We start from the raw sequence: 19167 nt of genomic DNA, 5'->3' as shown, positions 1-19167 counted from the left end.
GAGCACAGATTCTCAACTGGACACAAACGATGATCAAAGGCTGTATATATGATGAAGTCATCAAACCCCAGCCTGTAACACAGTGCGCTGAATCTTAGCTTTGAATGTCCAGTATATTCTAATCAGTGCAATGTAAGCATTCACTGAACCTACAGTATCTACACCTGTGTGGCAAATGTGTGGTAAAGCTACAGATAATGAAATTTAATTATTAATACAATATACATCATGAGAAACGAAAGCTGAAATTGATTCAGTTTAGTACTTTTCTCTGTGCTCTGTCATTATAAAGACTCTTCCTCCTTCGTCTCCTCAGCTCATCTATCACTCTCCACGTCTGAGAACAAGGCACAGTTTACTATTGCGTTAAAGTATTATTTAATAACTCTTGCACCTAATCCAAAATAAAGTTATAAGAGAAAAATGTTATAGAACATTGCAGCTGTGTTGTTTTTATCCTTGAACACCTTAATGCAACAACCTGTTACTGAGACCTCTTTTTAATCCAGCCTCACACAGCTGCTGTTTCCTCCTCATGTCCTTACAGCACAAAGTTATATCATCAGTAATCATTTTTAAAAATCTACACGCACACAGTGACAGTTTGTACCTTCTCCAGAATACTGTTTATACTACAGCCACAAGTTTATACTCCCCTTATCATGTATTCCTGGTGCTATAATAATAAAGTAATGAGAATAAAGTAATCAATATAAAGTATTTATGATGATTCAATTTGTTTGATCTGCTCTTTGCAAACACAAAGTTTCTTAAATGTTTAAACTTCAGAGATACAATGTTGCTGCTGTAAAATCAGCATTTTGTCCTATTTGAAATATTTATAAAGCACCAAATCACCATTTTACATGATTTATTTTTAAATTCTAATAGTTTCAGTGGGTGCATAAAATAAACACTAGTGAGCCCTTCGTGGTTAGATGTCATTTTAGCCACATGCTAAACGAGAACGATTAAACTGGAAGACTCAAATCCAGTCCCTGTTGGGTTCTCTGGGTACCGACCTGCTGCAGGTCCTGGATCCAGGAGCAGAACCTGAACAGGCCCGGGGTGAAGTGAAGGGCGAGTTTATCTTTTCACCAAAAATGACATTTGACACATTTCTACATAAAATATGAACATCTGTCGATTTAAAAAGAGCAGGACGGCGCTGGTGCCTGTTTTAAAGTGTGTGATGCATCAGTGATGGTTCGCTCAGCTGTTGTTTCCAAAACTGTGCGCGTCGCTGTTTCAGGACCTGAGCGGGCCTCGCCGTGCAGACAAACACAGATGAGCCGGTTAATCTCCGGGGCCGGCGCTCTGTGTGCGAGACTTGATTTCCCAGCACTTCTGTTTGTGCTCGCAGAGCCGCCGCGCCCGTGTGCGCTCGGCCACAAAGAGGCTTCGTGTCTGTGGATCTGCAGCTCTTTGTCTGCACCGGGTTTCAGCAGAGTCGGCGGGTCACCTGAAACATCAGCGTGCTGAGATCATCTGTGAGCAGTTTGCACTGAGCCTGGAGCTCTGCTCAATCATTCATGACAACACCCAGGAGACTGTAGAGACCGCCCTGCTGCACCTACCTGTGCCTGTGAGGGGGAGGAGCTCCTCACACCTCCGTGGACATTTTCAAAGACATGCCTTTGCATCTGTGTTTGTTTTGAGAGTTTATAATAAGAGTAAATGTAAACACACAATGTGTTGTTTGTGGATCTTTGATGGTGTGGAATAGAGCATCCTAGAGTATTTAAAAGTAGAATGGGAGGCAGAGCCTTCAGTTTTCAGGCCCCTCTTCTGTGGAACCAGCTTCCAGTTTGGATTCAGGAGACAGACACTATCTCTACTTTCAAGATTAGGCTTCAAACTTTCCTTTTTGCTAAAGCATATAGTTAGGGCTGGACCAGGTGACCCTGAATCCTCCCTTAGTTATGCTGCAATAGACGTAGGCTGCCGGGGGATTCCCATGATGCATTGAGTTTTTCCTTTCCAGTCACCTTTCTCACTCACTATGTGTTAACAGACCTCTCTGTATTGAATCATATCTGTTATTAACCTCTGTCTCTCTTCCACAGCATGTCTTTATCCTGTCTTCCTTCTCTCACCCCAACCAATCACAGCAGATGGCCCCGCCCCTCCCTGAGCCTGGTTCTGCTGGAGGTTTCTTCCTGTTAAAGGGAGTTTTTCCTTCCCACTGTCACCAAAGTGCTGCTCATAGGGGGTCATATGATTGTTGGGTTTTTCTCTGTATCTATGAAGCGCCTTGAGGCGACATTTGTTGTGATTTGGCGCTATATAAATAAAACTGAATTGAATATTTCTGCTGCTGCAGCTGAAATCCAACACTTTAGTTTTTTCTTTGTATTTATTTAACGTGGAAACTTTAAACGTGGCCACAGGACGTCTCTGGTCCAATAACAGTGCAGGTGTTTGGCAGCAGTGATGAGTCTGACCTTCACCAGCAGATGGATCTAATAAATAAGAGTGACGGCGGTTTCTTCATCTATAAAAGCTGAGCGGTTTCCTCTGTTACTGCCTGCAGAAGGTAAATGAATGTAAGAGCTGGTTTTGTTTCGTTTTTGTTACTTTTATATCACGAGGAGGAGGAGGAGGAGGAGGGTTGTTGGGATAATATTTAAGGAATCAGATAAGTTCTGATGATAAGAACAGGCTGTGAGAGCAGCTGACTCACAGTGATGGAGACACCCAGAGTCTGAGTGAACGGATGATGCAGCTGAGAAAAGACATTCATCTGTTTGTACTTTTGCTTTGTAAGGTCAGAATCTTCTAGTATTTTTAGATATTTCAGGTGTTTTCAATCATTTCAGGTTAAAGTTTAGCCAGGTTATAACAGTAATATATAATCTGCAGGATCCTCTCCATGAAGAGCATCCAATCACAGCTGAGGAACAAACTGCTGCTCAGGTGAGCCAGCACTGGGTGAATCACTGCATTCACACTGATCACAGGTGTATTTGTTATTAAACAGCATTTTAATCCTGACATTTAACCCACACTCTCACACAGGGAAAGGTTTCGAGCTCTTTGATGATATTTGTAGGTGAACTTGGAGAATCGTTCTGAATATGGATGCAGACTCCTGTGACTGACACATCTGACCAATAGGAGGTGCTGCAACACAACATCTGTATCTGCAGTAACCAGCAGGCGACCTGTCCAAGGTGTAGATGGAGATGATGTCAGTGATGCATTCAGCTGCAGGAGGTGAAGCAGATTATTCCACGTCCCTCCTGATTAAACAGCGTGGCTACTTCCTCTTTGTCTTCTCTCCTGCAAAACAAAACCTGAACCTGAAGGTTCAAATGTGCTGACACAGGAACTTTTTAAGGACGTACCTGTGAGTTAAGAAGCTGGGCCTAATGAGCTGGCCTCGGGTAATCGCTGCAGTTAATGAGGAGGCTCAGCTGAGACGGAGCGCCAGAGGCTGCACAGCCTGGAGCTCTAATTGGCAATTAGAGCAACGCGAAGCTCTGCTGGGCTTCTCCTGCAGGTTCAGTAGGGATAAAGTTTTTGTTTTGTCAGGTTTCCTCTGAGCGTGACGAGCTGCACTTTCTACACCTGCCACCAGCTTTCAGCTTTCAGCATCAGTTTCTGATAGAAGTGAGTTTAATTCTCCCCTCAGCTCTGAGTCAGACTGCAGTGATCATTCAGTCTGACATCAGAACTCTTTCTGTGTCCTGATTGGAGGATTTACCTGATATAATGTGTCACCTGGTTTAAATCAGATCTTCTTCACATTCAGATTGCGCCACGAATGATGAAGATCTCAGTGATACTTCAGGTTAGTTTGCAAACTCAGTTCAGGAAATATATGATAGTTCAGTTAAACTGAACAAGCTGCCTTAAAGGAGCAACAACACGAACTACAATCCCCCAAACATCAAACATCACAGATTTACTTTGTCACTCACTGAACAGTTCGTCGTTTAGCTTTGACAGCATTTCCTCCTGCCTGGCAGCTCCATCTTCACCGTCCTCCACCTCAGCCTGTCTGACTCTCTCCCTCTGATGGACTGATGGTCCCAGTATCTTCAGCCCTGTCTCCTCTCTTTCTGTTGGTGGTTGTGCTTTATAAAAATACGAAGCATAAATCACCGGAGCCTCTCGGTGTCGTCTTACAGCAGCTCAGCTTTCTTTATTGTGTGTTTCAGGTTCACCTTCTTCAGCCTGTATGCAGGTGCTGCTGCTCTGCAACCACGTCCACCTCCACCCACCTCCCCTTTAATGGTTTCTGATCTCCTGCTGACGCTCGCTTTGCTCTGAGCAGGCAGGAAGTGAACCTGGAAAATATGAATAACTGTAAATGGAATAAAAAGACTGTTGAACGTCTACGTCAGCTCCTTATGGTGCAGGTGAGAGTTTATAACCAGTCACAGGATGAAGCTGAGTCTGCTAAAAACTCTCAGCTGCAGCTCTGTTAAGTTTATAACAGATAGTTCTGTTCTGTGATAGTTCTGTCAGCTCCAGCGGCGCTCCAGCGGCGCTCCAGCGGCGCTCCAGCGGCGCTCCAGCAGCCTCCCACGTTCGTGGCCTCACATCTTCTGGTTTGCTGGATCCACTCCTGCTTCATCAGAAAACCCAGATGATCAGTTTGCAGACTTTTCTAGTCACCTTTTAAGGACTGAACAGATTCTCAGACCGGGGAGTTTCCTGTCCTCGGATACAAACTGTTAATTTTCTGATCTCAGAGCCATTTAGTGTTGAGTTTAGCGTGGAGACGCGGCGCTCCATCAGGCTGGAAAACGCACAGAGTCCAGAACGCTCCTGGATCTGTGGGAGAGGCTGGTCATCGAGGATGTTTTTGGTCAGAGCTTAAAGCAGAAACCTGTGATCAGCGTGGAGCTGTTGGCTCAGATAGATGTTCAGCTGCACAGACCTGCAGACGTTATAAAGAAGAAACGTCTCCACTTCTGAATTTTGTCTTTAAACATCGATTATCCTTCAATGAATCACAGAAACATGCAAAGAACTGAAACTAAATGCTGTGAGGAGCAAACGCTGGGCGTGAATGCAGCTCACAGGTGTGTGAAGGTCTGTGCTTCACGTTGTATTTTGACATATCTGCATTTCCACACATGTCAGAGGGAATCTGAGTAAAGATAATAAAAACCAACACCTGTAACTATCAGATCTGTTTATCCATCAGCATGTTTGGGCTTTTCTGCCCTCTAGTGGCCACAAATAACTAAATGCACCTTTAATTTTGGACCCTGAGGCGTCAAACAAAGCATCGAGCTGCTGCTGCCCTCTTCTTATGTTTGCACAACTTTATTGGCTTTTTTACAAATGAGGCAATTACGAACACGCCGCGAGGCTCTGAGCTGCGCCCCAGCAGAGGGAGGGAGGAGGGCGGAAAAGGAGAGTGAGATAAATGGGGGGAGAGCTTTTAATTTGGCGAGCCTCGGTAGAGCTGCAGAAGAGAGGGAGGGGGAGTATAAGAGTATTTAAGAGAAGGGGGGTGAGGAGGAGGAGGAGCTGCTTTAAAGCTTCAGGGGACTTTTTTTGTCCCCACAACACGAGCAAACACAGCTGAGGAATAAAGAGAGGAAGCCGACTGAGGAGAGGAAGGAAGGGAGGCTGAACGAACAAGCCTGAGACACACACACACACACACACACGCACACACACACACACACACACACACACACACACACACACACACACACACACGCACACACACACACACACACACACACACACACGCGCACACACACACACACACACACACGCACACACACGCACACACGCACACACACACACACACACACACACACTCTCTCTCTCTCTCTCTCTCTCTCTCTCTCTCTCTCTCTCTCTCTCTCTCTCTCTCTCTCTCTCTCTCTCTCTCTCTCTCTCTCTCTCTCTCTCTCTCTCTCTCTCTCTGGAGCGGCACACTGAGAGAGCGAGGAGGAGCAGGAGGAGCAGCGCTCTGAGGAGGAACCAGAGGCTCTGGAGCAGCGGAGGAGTGCCGGAGCGGCGGCTGCCTGTCAGACCGGACTCAGGGCTCACAGACCCTCCAGGTGCAGCAGAAACCTGCACCTCCTGCTGCTCTCAGAGACACAGCCGAGAGTTTGTGCTGAAGCACAGAAGAGTGGAGGAGCTGCAGACCTCAGGCTCACGGTCTGCTGGCTCATTCCTCTGGACAAACCATCAGTTTTCCTCTGGATCATTTCAGCAGCTGCTGCACGTTTTGGAGCCTCATCGGCTCAGAGGAAAACTTTGGGATTATTTCAGTGTTTAAATAAGAAGACTTTTCTTTTCAGAGAGGGAAAAGAGATAATCATCATCACCTGAGGGGGCGAGAAGAAACACCAGAAGAAGTGCCAATTTGGTTTAATCATCTGGAAGAAAAGCTCTCGTGAGTTCAACCTGGCTGCTGAGCTTCCTGAGCGTCGACACAACAGTTTAACGGTGAGCGGCAAGATTTCATATCGTCTCTGTTTGTTTCTCTTTCGGTGTAAATCAAGGTCACTGCATCAGTTCAGACTTCAGACACGCCCAGTAAAAGTGCTGTTTGTGCTCCGTCACAGACCTGGAGCTGCTTCAGTGTTTCAGTGAGAACAACAGGAAAGCAAACGCGCTGTTATCATCGTGAGAAGTGCAGCGACGCTCGAACAGCTGCTGCTCAAACACATTCACACGTTTGTGAGAGCAGCTCCAGCGGGCGCTCTCTGTGAGGGACGGTGGTCTGCAGGGCAGCAGAGCTTCAGCACCTGTTGCATCGACAGACCTGCTGCGAGCTCCAGCTGAAGCAGAATGATTTCTTAATGAATCTGTTGTTTGTATCAGTCGTCATGGTGAAGGAAAAGGAAGATTTCAGCTTCAATGTGCTCAGTTATAAATTTGATCCACACTGGGATCTATCAGCCACCTCCAGAGTTGGCTGTGCTCTGCTCCTCGCGTTAAAATGAACTTTATGCTTGGTGAATCTAGTGATGCAACTTCTTCCAGCTTCCTTGGATTTCCTTCGAATATCAATCAGGTTCTGGTGTCACGTTCACCATCAGTTTAAGCTTTTCAGACTCTGTGTGTCAAATACATCCAAGAAAAAACGATTAACAATAATCAGGCCTCTCATCTCAATGGCCTCACGCTACCGTATCACCCTATCAGAGTGCCGCAGGCTCGCTGGTTGTTCCTGAATCCTGCTCAGTCACGCTGCTTTCTGCTCGCTATGTGACGAAGTGTCAGCGTGTCTCTGCGTCCTTTCAAAGCTTCAAATCTTCTTTTATTTAATATAAAGAAGCCACAGGAATCCTTTGTGGCTGTTGTCGGCCTCTCAACTGGAAACAAGCTGCTGGTTAGTTTTCTGTCTTCATCTGTTTCCACGGTGATGGACAAACAGTGCATTGTTTGGCTAATGACGTCGGCCTGCTGTGGGACTTCCCATGATGCACTAAGCACTCTTTCTATTTCCTCTCACCCTTTAACCAGTTATTGCAGATGTTGCTCGGCCAGATGTCTCTTCCTGTTAAAATGGAGTTCTTCCTCCCCACAGTCGCCGCCGTTGGGAATTCTGTGGTCGTGTCCAAATTCATGGGCTGCTTCCTCCTGAGGACGCATTTGTAGACCAATTACGTCACAGCGACGCGCCGAAGGCTGTCCAAATTCGTAGACTCCTCCGAATGCAGCCGACAAATGCGTCCTCCTTTTCCCCGAATCTGAAGGATGGGTCGGTGTGTCCTTCTTGGTCCACCATATCCCAGAATTCATAGCGCGGCCCAGCCAAACTCCAGTTTCCGGCAATGGCGGCCGCTACTAAGTTTTAATATTACTCTTATTAATCTTTCTGGGCCACAAAATAAACTTTAAACATATTTTCAGGCGAGAATGTGGGTTAGCTCGTTGATAATTAAAAATGAACACAATAACGGAGAAAGATTTCAGGTCCATTTTCGATTTTCGTGCTGTGGCGCTGACAACCGGAAATACTCTGAATTAAGGGCGGGAGTAGATCGAGAAGGCTAGACCGTCCAATTCCACAGCCGTTTACTTCCGGCCTACCCGACCTCCTGAGGACCCGGCCCACGTAGACCGCGAAGGCCGGGTCCTCAGGAGGATGCAGCCCATGAATTTGGACACGACCTGTGTGTGTCGTAAAGCTGTCGTCATCGGAGCGTTTCATTTGTCCACAGTTTGAGTCCAAGTGAAAACCTTTGCAAACATACAGACACAAGCTGTTTGTGTAGCGTGTGAAATACATGCTAACGCAGTGAAGTCAAGTATCGGTAAAATATTTACTGGTGGAACATGAGGGCGGCCCCTCTGAGGAGGACGTTGCATCTCGGAGCAGATCCACGCCTGAGCTGTAAAACCTCTGCTGAGAACTGCGGTGGTTTGTTACGCAGCCTCATTAAAGCGCTTCATGATTTATGGAGGTGTTTACGCTCTGGCAGGGTCGGTTTACTTCAGAGACGCTGCTTTAATTCAGAAAAGTGGCTCGAAGTGCATCAATGTTCAAAACCAAACTCCGAGAACTCCAACATCCACCCGCCAGCGGAGCAGGTATCAGCTGCTCTGTCCTCTCCTCCACCCAGCTTCCAACAAGACCTGGATGGTGCTCATCATCTGGACTTCTGATCGCAGCGAGCTCTGCTGACCGCCTGACTCACAAACATGTTTGTGTTTCTGCAGTCGGGTTTCTCCCACTTCATGCTCCGGATGCTTCAGAGAGAGCGACCGCAGCCACAAGCTTTAATGAGTCTCTGCAACATTTCTCCAGCGTTTAAAAACGAAGGCGCTGCTCTGTCACTGAGCAGGAAGCGCATGAAACCAGGCGAGCAGGCTTCCTCAAGCAGATGAAGAAGACGCGTTCATGAGCTTTGTCTACAGAAACATCTGAGCCGGCCCTGCTGAGCTCGTCGGTGGAGAGAAGCTTTCATTGGTTTCCTTTTAAACGTTCTGGAGACTTTTTAAAAGCTCCTGAAATTGAATGTTTGATTCTGGGAACTTCCTCGAATGCCGCCTGCTGTCCTTTCTTTAGATTCAAACCCCTCCTCTCTCAGCTTCATCGGGGTCTTCCTCACTGTTGTTTCTTTGTATAAATTCAGTTTCTGTTTTTCCTCTCGTTAAATCCTCGTCTCCAGAATCCAGAGCTGCCGTCTGTTCAACTCTTTTCTCTCTGAATGTTTTTCAGGGACATTTTTCAGCTCGACAGCGAGACGACCACAAGAGCTGCCGACGCCACGAGGAGGTGACGCGAGGACAGTGGAGACGCAGCTCTGTGGGACTGTGTGTGCGTGCAGATGCCACACGGCGCTGCAGACGAGCCCGTGTCACGCAGCTCGAAGGCGACTCCTCGGGTTTCTCTCGCTGACTCTGTGAGTGGAAAGTAAATCAGCAGGTTGGATATGAAACAACACAACGGCATCGAGCGCACACAAAGCTTCAGATACTTCCTGCAGAGCTGGGCTGTGTGTCTGTGATGAGCACAGACTGTTGTGTCGTTTTCAGGCTCTTTCAGGCCAAACTTGTCGGTCACTGAGTGTCCAGCAACGCTCTGGACCTTCACAGAGCTGAAGCTCTGAAAGGACGCCAGCGAACACCTGCTTCCTGTTTGAGGACTGAAACACGCCAGTGACACAGAGTTTGTCTCACTTGAACTTTTAAAGGGAATATTCAACATTACGAAACATTCGGATGTTTCAGAATCTGTTCCTAGCTGAATATCCAGAGGACGCTTTGAGTATCGTTTCTGACTGACGGCGCCCTGCAGCATCCACCGCCATGCTCCCAGGAGGGCTGGCGTCCGGCGGAGGGGGTCGTGGCGGCGGCCTGTGCCTGCTCCGGTGGCTGGGCCTCAGGCTGTGGTCTCGTCGGGGGACACTGGTCTTCGCTCTGCTCTGGTTCGGGTCCTGGTTGTTCCTGAACGGCCTGGTTCTGGTCCACAGGACCATCCTGTCTGACTTCTGCACCGACGACAAGAGCAAGAGGATCCTACAGAGACTGGTGAGTCAGTCCAGTTAGCACAGGAGTCTGGTTTTTGTGGTGGGGTTGGGTGGATGAGTCGGCGTGCTCACCTGTGTGTGGCTCAGGAGATGGAGCAGGTCTGTGATTGGGAGGTTGGTGGTGCTGAAGCCTGAGCTGCTCCTGAGGTGTGGATGCAGGTTTATGAAGGTTCAATGATGTGTCTTAAGCTTTTTCTTCTGGGGGGGGGGGGGGACCACAGAGCAGCAGCAGTGCACACTGGGAAACAGAGTTTTTCTCTTTGTTTCTTTTTTTCCACACAGAAGGAAACAGGATGTAAAGTGGTGCTAAAATTGTCAGATATGGTTCAAAAAAAGGTCGAATACCTCGTTACTGACACACAAAGGCTGTCGCCGGGTAGAATAACAGAGAATATGTGAGTACACAAGGACACTACATTACTGTGAGCTGGATTTAAATGTGACGCGTTTGCCTTCTGCCCAGCACTGTTAGCTCGTCCCGCTGTGAGCTTCCTGGAAAATGAAAAGTTAGAATAATTTCACAAAAGTCAGCTCAGCTCTGGGATTTTCTGCTTCCTTCCTTGTGAGTCTGATTTATTTTAAAGAAAACGTCGAGCAGATTTAGTTTGTAGTTTGTACCTGATGACTGAAGCACACCTGAGATTAGATTGATGGGTTTGTTTTAAATGTGACTGTGATCAGAATCACTACGATCCTGTTTGCAGAGACATTACAGAGTCATAAAAATAACAATAACAATAACAATAACAATAACAATGATAATGATAATAACAATAACAATAACAATAACAATAATAACAATAACAATAACAATAACAATAACACCAATAACAATAACAATAATAACAATAACAATAATAATAACAATAACAATAACAATAACAATAACAATAACAATAACAATAATAACAATAACAATAACACCAATAACAACAACAACAACAATAACAATAATAATAATAACAATAACAATAACAATAACACCAATAACAACAACAACAACAATAACAATAATAATAACAATAACAATAACAATAACACCAATAACAACAACAACAACAATAACAATAATAATAACAATAACAATAACAATAATAATAACAATAACAAAAACACCAATAACAATAACAATAATAATAATAACAATAACAATAACAATAACACCAATAATAATAATAACAATAACAATAACAATAACACCAATAACAATAACAATAACAACAACAACAATAACAATAACAATAACAACAACAATAATAATAACAATAACAATAATAATAACAATAACACCAATAATAACAATAACAATAACAATAACACCAATAACAATAACACCAATAACAATAACAATAACAATAATAATAATCTCAAAAAGTTAAGTTTGCAGTTTTAGGGGCGTGGCCTCTGTGACTGACAGGTGGATGGTGACACAGGCGGCTGTAGCTGCTAGCTTCACCTGAACTGGACCTCGGGACATGTTTTTGCTGTTGGACCCTTTTGGAGCATTTTTAATGGCATCATGTGACCAATAATATGGCTGTTGTGAGGTTACTGTGGTAACAAATCGCCCAAGGAGGCGGAGCTCCGGTTTCATACGTGTGTGATTCAGGTTGATTACCGAGTCACAGTTTTCGAGGTCACTCCTGAATCTAGAAAATGAACCAGTGGCTGTAAAGATAAAGTTGTTTTCATAAACCACCAACGACTGTAAATTGGCTCCGCCTTCATTGGGTCACATGATTGATCAGCTGTTTGCATTCTGGCACCTTCTTTTACTTACTTGATGTAAGTGTCCTTAAATCATCAGCAGCTTACAACAATAACATTTTTCATTTTGACCAATCAGCTCTTGGCAAGAAGTTTAAGTTATTCCAGAGTGTGTGTGTGTGTGTCTGTGTGTGTGTGTGTGTGGCTGTGTGTGGCTGTGTGTGGCTGTGTGTGTGTGTGTGTGTGTGTCTGTGTGTGGCTGTGTGTGTGTGTGTGTGGCTGTGTGTGGCTGTGTGTGGCTGTGTGTGTGTGTGTGTGGCTGTGTGTGTGTGTGTGGCTGTGTGTGTGTGTGTGTCTGTGTGTGTGTGTGTAGCATATGCACTCTGCAGTCTCAGTATTTACGGTCTGGAGGACTCTCACAGACTCACATCGACGTGTCTCTGAGTGTCTCTGCTGCTCGTCTCTCTCCTGTACAGGGAGCAGACGTGTGAGATAAACGGTCAGCGATCAATAACTTTAATGTCCTGATCGTCTGCTGCTGCTGTGGGTAAACACTCATAATAACACGCCCACGTCCTCCCACCCTGTCCTCTGGCTCACGAATCTTTCTGTCACTGCTTAAACACCACACATGTGTTTTCCTGTCACGGCTGAGTGACTGATGGTTGCTGGTGTTTCTCCACAGAGCTCCACAGGAGCAGCTTTCAGGAGCAGCTAAAATACCAGTTTGTTTTCCATGTTTCCTGTCGTATGCAGTGTTGGGAAGGTTACTTTGTGTAATCCATTTATTTCAACAAAGTAACTGTATTCTAAATACCACCTTTTTAAACGGTAACTGTAACGGAATACAGTTACTCATATTTTGTATTTTCAATACGTAACGGCGGTACATGTATTCCGTTACTCCCCAACACTGGTCGTATATCAGGTCCAAACATGGCCACAGTCTCTAACACTGAGAGCTGAAAGCTGGGATCCAAACACTCATCACAGTTTTCTGGCTGCTGCTTGGAAATATGGGGTTGTGACAGCTAGTGGGCGGGGCTTAGGAGATCTGCTCTGTTTGACATCATAAAGATCGCAGAGCAGAGAGAAGTGTGAGGCTCACAGGGATGAGGTGGTTCAACGCTGAGCTCGTTAACTGAAGCTTTCATCATCTTTTCTGTGAACATCATTGGAAAGCAGTTCACTTTAATCTGCAGCTCGTCCTCTTACTGACTCTCTGTCAGTAACAGAACTTCTGCAAACTATAACTTTATTTTTTAACCCTACGACATCGTGCCAACACAGTTTTTACTGTCGGAGTCATTTAATCAAACTCACGCAGAGAGTCAGGCGGGACGTCAGCCCCGCCTCCCGCCTGATTGTAAACCTCTCAGAGATCCAAAGTGGAAACTGATGAAATCCCGAATAAATGCAGAGTCAGAGTCAACAAACAACGCAGCACTTTTGCTCCATCCATCATGCTGTTTGAAAAGTCTTCGAGGTTCAGCGAGCGGCTCCAATAACAAGCTGACTGGAAGCAACGAGAGGTTTCGTGTTTCCAGAAGCTCGTTGGGCTGCTAATGCAGCACAGATGCAGCTCGGCTGTTTTCCTCTGACCCACTAATCCTGATGCTGCTGGAAGTTTCTGCTGGAAGTTTCTGCTGGATTTCTCCGGCTCAGGCTTACAGGCTTCAGGTGTTGTAGGAACCTGAACAAACATCTGCCCCCTCATCTTCCTTCCTGTGGCTCAAACCTCTCCGCCGGCCACTGGAGCAGCAGATCAACAGCAGACGGTGCTGAAGCTGCTGTTCAGCAGAGACCTCGAGACCTCGAACCTCAAACCTCTGAGGTAAACACAGCTCCAAACCGCGATCTGAGCATCAGTGACCATCAGTGACTCCACCGCACACACGGTTATCTCCTCTGGTCTTTGATGGTGGAGCTGCTCCAGCATGGACGCTGATTGCTGGATTATTTCATGTCTTGATACACAAAACATCCGCATGTGTTTGTGAAATAAATAACAGATAAAGAGCAGTTCAGGATGTAGACAGAACCTCTCCACCCTGACCTCCACCCGACTACATCAGCACCACATTACGCTCTGTGTGATTATTGTGCTTTGCTGCAAACTCAGTGAGGGTTTAGTTTTTAAGGTGCACCCTAACCTGGGACACGCTCACCGGCGACGCTGTTCACCTTCAGCGTGTCACTTCCTGATTAAATAAAGGTTAAAAGAGGAACGCGTGTTGTGATGAATGTAAAGGAAACTTGAAGATGTCCTGATGCTGCCGGGTATCAGCAGCACGTGTCTCTGGATTATAATGAAGGGTTAGAGGATCATTAAAGATCCTGAGAAGATAACTCGCCCGGTCAGCGCAGGATTCAGCAGCGTGGACGGTTTGTGTCCGACATCCTGGGACAGCAGAGATAAAAATACACTCTTGGGAAACTCGTCTCAGAGGCATTCAGTCTGGAAACAAACGCTCTTATTTTGGGATCCTGCAGCAATTCCATCCATGTCGATGGGAAACTCCTCCGTCTGCTGTCCTAAGACGTCCTACTGCAGGACGTGACCTGCCTGTGGGGTTTAGAAAAGCATCGTTTCATCACAGACTCAACTTTCCATGAAGTCCTCTCCATCATCGATCCTGCTGCAGAGCAAACAGGAACCCCCCCTCACCTGCCCGCCTCCCACCTGTATTAACAGAACAACATCAGTTATGATGCAACATTGACATCAGAGTCGATCTGCATCGTTTTTATTTCTGGCAGGTTTCTGAAAACAGGATTTCTTCAACGTTCAGGCTTTGAGTGTAAAGATGACAAAAACACTCAAATTCATAACAATCTGAATTAACCGATGACAACTTTCATCTTCGCTGTAGAAGAAGTCCGGTTTCTCCAGACATCAGTAACTATGAGACAGACCTGATGAACCTGGAGAAACAAACTGTCTGCTCGCTCGAGTCTCGGGTGAACATCGGCTCTGTGGTGTTGAAGGAGGAAACTTTCAGTTGATCCTTCGAGTATTTATAGTCTAAAGGCGGATCGGCTGCTCCGTCTAACCGTGTCCTCGCATGTCTCTGGCATTCCTCGGCCTATTTATGACCTGACGTCACATGTTTTATGGCCTGTCTCACTTTTTTAATTCAGCTGCTGCTTAACGGGGAATTAAGAGAGAAGGTTTACGTGCAGGTTTCTTCTCAAACACTCGATAAACAAACATGTTAACTTATGCTTGTTTTGCACCATCTCCAGCTGCAATATCACAAATCCAACCTGATATCGTACTCCATGTTGCACACTTTGACCTGTGAGTGCTGGATCATTTCTTCATCTGTCAAATAACAACTGAGTGTTAAAGGTCACGACCTCCTCAGCTGTGTTTGTTTTAACATCTTAGCTCGTCCTGTCCGGTCAAACGTCCCGTCTGTCACTGGCTGTTGGCTGCACAGGAATCTTTCTGGACTGCAGGTGATTAATAAGTCAACATGATCTCATCCTCGGGTAGAATTTAATGCGGCCTTGTCAGATGCCTCCTGAGGCACCAGGTGTCCTGTGGTGGACACGATGGCTGCAGTAATGCAGCTGAGAGATGATGAGGCTCGAGGGGTGAGAGAAGCGGCGGCTGCAGCGCTGTGGGACGCACCCCCGACCCTCTGATCAGTCAGACTCCAGGTTGAAGGGTTCAGTGTTTGCATGGCTCATCTACAGCAGGACCGGACATGAAGCTACGCTGAAGCACCAACAGCATCAGTTCCTCTGCAGAGTCAGTGCACAAATCTACAGCAGAAATAAACACGTTCACAGCCTGACACACAGCGGTACGGGGGCGTGGCCTCTTAGTCTGGATGCTGGCTGCCTGCTAGGCACAGCGTGGTCGTCTCCAGGCCAGATCCAGTCGGCCACACTAACTGGGAGCTCCTGTGGTGGAGCGCAGGAATGAAAAGGTCCAAACAGACGAACGTGTGCAGACGCTCCCTCTGTCAGACGCTCCCTCTGTCAGACGTGCTGACGTGTTTCTGTGATCTCGCTGAGCAGCAGCTTCACACAGCCGTGATGATCTCACAGCGGCTGTTGGTGCTCCGACCCTTTATTTCTGTAGAGCTTGGATGAGTTCTGATGTTATACATTTATTGTTTTGGCCACTTTAAGATAAAAATGAAACTGCAGAAGTAACAGCCAAGTCTAAACCCGGGCGTTTCTCAGCATTCCTCACATTTAATCAATTAAACCAGGTTGGAAAAAGGCAACAAAGTCTCTGAGAGGAAAGTTGAATCCCTTTGATTCCCGTTTCTGTGAGAGTACATCCCAGAGATGTTAGCCTTTTCTTTTGTTCCGATACGGACTCAGTTATGAAACGTGGATGAGTCCGTTTGTGTGAAACAAGCCTGAGGCTGAAGAGCAAGGACAGCCACGTCCAACGTGTGCAGGCACAGTGGGCTGATGGCAGGTGTGAAAGCACAGGAAGGTGTTTGTGTGAAGGGTGGAGGAGCGCTTAGGGTGTGAACTCCGGGTGAAACTGTTTTTAAAACACAAAGAATAATAAATGATGAAGATGTGAGACGTCGGCTTCAGCTGTGGAGGTGCAGATGTTGGAGCCAGCAGCTGATAAATCAGCGGGTCAGTCCCGGGCCTGGTTCTCCGTCCAGGTGATTTACAGCTGCAGGCTTCAGGTTTGATTTGGTTTGGAAAGGTTTCCTCTGAGTGGAGGCTGAACTCCCCACAGAGAGAGATGACGAACAGGTTCAGGTCGTCGGTTCAAGAGAGGGATGGAAAATATGGAGGACACCGATGAGATCATTTGCTGTGGATTCGGTTTAAGCTGCACGTTATGCTGGAGCGAGAGGAAACACTCGGCAGAGAGCAGGAGGTCCCATGTGTGGGATCAGAGGGACTCGTGTGCTGAACACGGGGCTTTGATTTAGTGTCAGTTCAGAGAAACCAGGCTTGAAATCATAACCCGGTTCTTCACAGCGTGAATCAGAAGTGTGTTCATGTATGACTCGCTCACACAGACTCTGGATGCTCACAGACCTTCTAGATCTTTGTTAATGGCCTCAAACAGCAGCTTCAGCTCAGTGACGTTCTGTGTGGTCGGCAGCTGTGCCAGATGTGCCCGAGTCCAGCTGAACTGTGCTCTGTGCCAGTGCGATCATGGTGTGCATGTTTCCATGCAGGAGACTCAGACTCTAGTCTATAGCCCGGCTTTTGTTTGTTCATTTGTTCACCTTGAATCAGGAAGATGGTTTCGTGTCCCCGCGTACAGCATCCTGCAGCCCAGCTGGACTTGCATCAAAGCACAACATTGGGGAGCCACCGCTGTGGAGAGATGAGTCTTTGAGCAGTCCAGTCGTTTAAATTTTACTCTGTTCTTCATTTGAACAGGGAAAATTTAATTCACTTGATTTGACTTGTTAAAAAAATTTATAGTCAAATATTTATCAAATATTCAAGTCAGTGCATGAAAACGAACCAAAGCCTGCACGAAGGAGCTAAATCAACCAAAAACTGATGAGCAGGGAGCGCAAAGAAGCTGAATGTCAGAGGAAAAACAGACGAGAGGAAAGAAAATGTGTTTTAAATGGAACCTGATGAGAAAGAAGCTCACGAGCTCCTGCAGATAAATCCTCGTAAATCAGCGAGAAAACTGATTGTTATTCACCAAAAACCATCACACGCTTCCTGTGTAATCACCAGAATGGCTCAGGAGATGACACACACACACACGCACACACACAAACACACACACACACACACACACACACACACACACACACACACTAAGACCTGATTTTATGTTTTTAAATCAGGTGAAGACTCGAGGCGCGTGCTGGTACCTGCACGGTTACACCGAGCATCCTCAACATCCTGGCATGTCTAACATAAGTTCCTCTAACGTCCAGCAGAGGCAGCAGTGAGTCAGTGCCCATGACTCCCATGTTAAAACAGACATGTTTAAGGTTTAAAGTTTGCATTTCTGGGGGCGTGGCCTCTTTGACTGACAGTTGGATGGTGATACAGGTGGAGCTGGACCTTGGGACCGTATTTGTACTGTTTACCCTTTTTAATGACATCATCTGAGGTGTGATTGGCCGGGTGTGTGGTCACAAGGAGCCTCACAGGTCGCTTCATCCCATCCATAATGGAAGGTTTTTAGTGGTTCCTGATACAAAAGCAGCAAAGACGTGAAGAATGATGATGTCACCTGGTTATAATAAAGCAGACTGCTTTCATACTGGCTTCAGAGCCCGAGATAATTACTCTGGTTCAGCTTCTCTTTGCTAATGAGCTTCCTGTCAGCCTGGTCTGAACTGATCTGCAGTCAGTGGGCGTTTGATATGAAACAAAAACTTTCTGTGTGACTCAGAAGCATCATCAGGGAGCTGCAGCACAGCCGTAAACACCGCACAGGTTTCAATGCCGAAGACTTTTCAGGAGGCTCGTCAGCTCACTGCAGCAGAGTAATTAGCTAACGGACGCAGTAAATCCTCAGGCTCAGGTGATTTATACGTCTTCAGACAAATTCATCACGGCTGCTTTTCATAGGTTTAATAGGAGCAGCGTTGATCACTGTCACCTCCTGTAATATCTGCACTTCAGCCTGTTCTCCTGACTCTCCGTCGCTCCTACATGATGTATGATGATTAAAGTGGGGGTGGATGTAGAGGCCCGGTGTGCAGTTAGCAGCTGTTAGAGCAGAAAACGAATGTGTTTAACCTTCGGTTAGCATCACTGCTAATTTAATCAGCTCTGTTCCTTGGTCCGGCTCGCGCTGTCAGATGACTCCAGCTGCTGTCAGAGACGTGTGGCCCTCGCTGCACCACCGAGGAAACTGAAATATAATCGTAACTGGTCTGATTCTTACAGAGCGCTTTTCTACTCTCCCAGAGTACTCAAAGCGCTCTATACAACATTCACCCAATCTTACAAGCACTTTCTCTGTACTGTGCTTTCTACATTCATACTCCGATGGATGCAGAGAAACTTGGGGTTAGTATCTTACCCAAGGATATTTGGCATGCAGACTGGAGGAGCCAGCTAGCTGATTGCACTCAAACCTGGTTTTCCTCCGATACACACAGAGACAGAAAGCACTTAGCGGCTGCAGTAGCGCTAAGCGCTGTCTGAAGCGATGAATGTGGCTTTTAGTGCTCAGTTAGTAGAAAAGTGCTATAAAAGCATCAAACCTGAACAGTGTGCTAACTTTACCCCTAAAAGCCCGTCTTACCCCTCAAACAGGACTCTGAGTGACCCAGAAGTTTAAGCTTTTACAAACTGTCGTCACTCTGTTGGTTTCTTTGATATCATGTAACAGTTGTGTGGTTTGGATGATCGGTTCTACAGAAACACACACAGGGAGCATCCTTGCACCCGCCATATTCCCAACAGGAAGTTAATCTTCTGGGGACATGTGTAAATTGTAGTGAGAATAAAATAACCAGGTTAGCGTCTCCCTGAGCGAGCGCTGGACACGTGTGGAAAGCAGCAGGTGGAGGACGACCAACTAAAG

General features: G+C 46.4%; 1 protein-coding gene across 1 annotated transcript in view; it reads left to right on the top strand.

Annotated features, from left to right (window-relative positions):
* Positions 1 to 5774: 5774 nt before the first annotated feature.
* The window catches only part of dipk1c (divergent protein kinase domain 1C), a 43944-nt gene continuing 30551 nt past the window's right edge, over positions 5775 to 19167 (top strand). The window contains exons 1-2 of the mRNA XM_087846650.1: positions 5775 to 6423; positions 9149 to 9960. Of these exons, the coding sequence (XP_087702776.1) occupies positions 9739 to 9960 (222 nt within the window). The 5' untranslated portion in view covers positions 5775 to 6423; positions 9149 to 9738. The remainder of the gene's footprint in view (positions 6424 to 9148; positions 9961 to 19167) is intronic.

Source organism: Neolamprologus brichardi, chromosome 9 (genome assembly GCF_056152115.1).
Source record: "Neolamprologus brichardi isolate AB-2024 chromosome 9, ASM5615211v1, whole genome shotgun sequence".
NCBI lineage: Eukaryota > Metazoa > Chordata > Actinopteri > Cichliformes > Cichlidae > Neolamprologus > Neolamprologus brichardi.
Note: the sequence above shows the minus strand (reverse complement) of the source record. Positions and strands in the feature narration are given on the sequence as shown.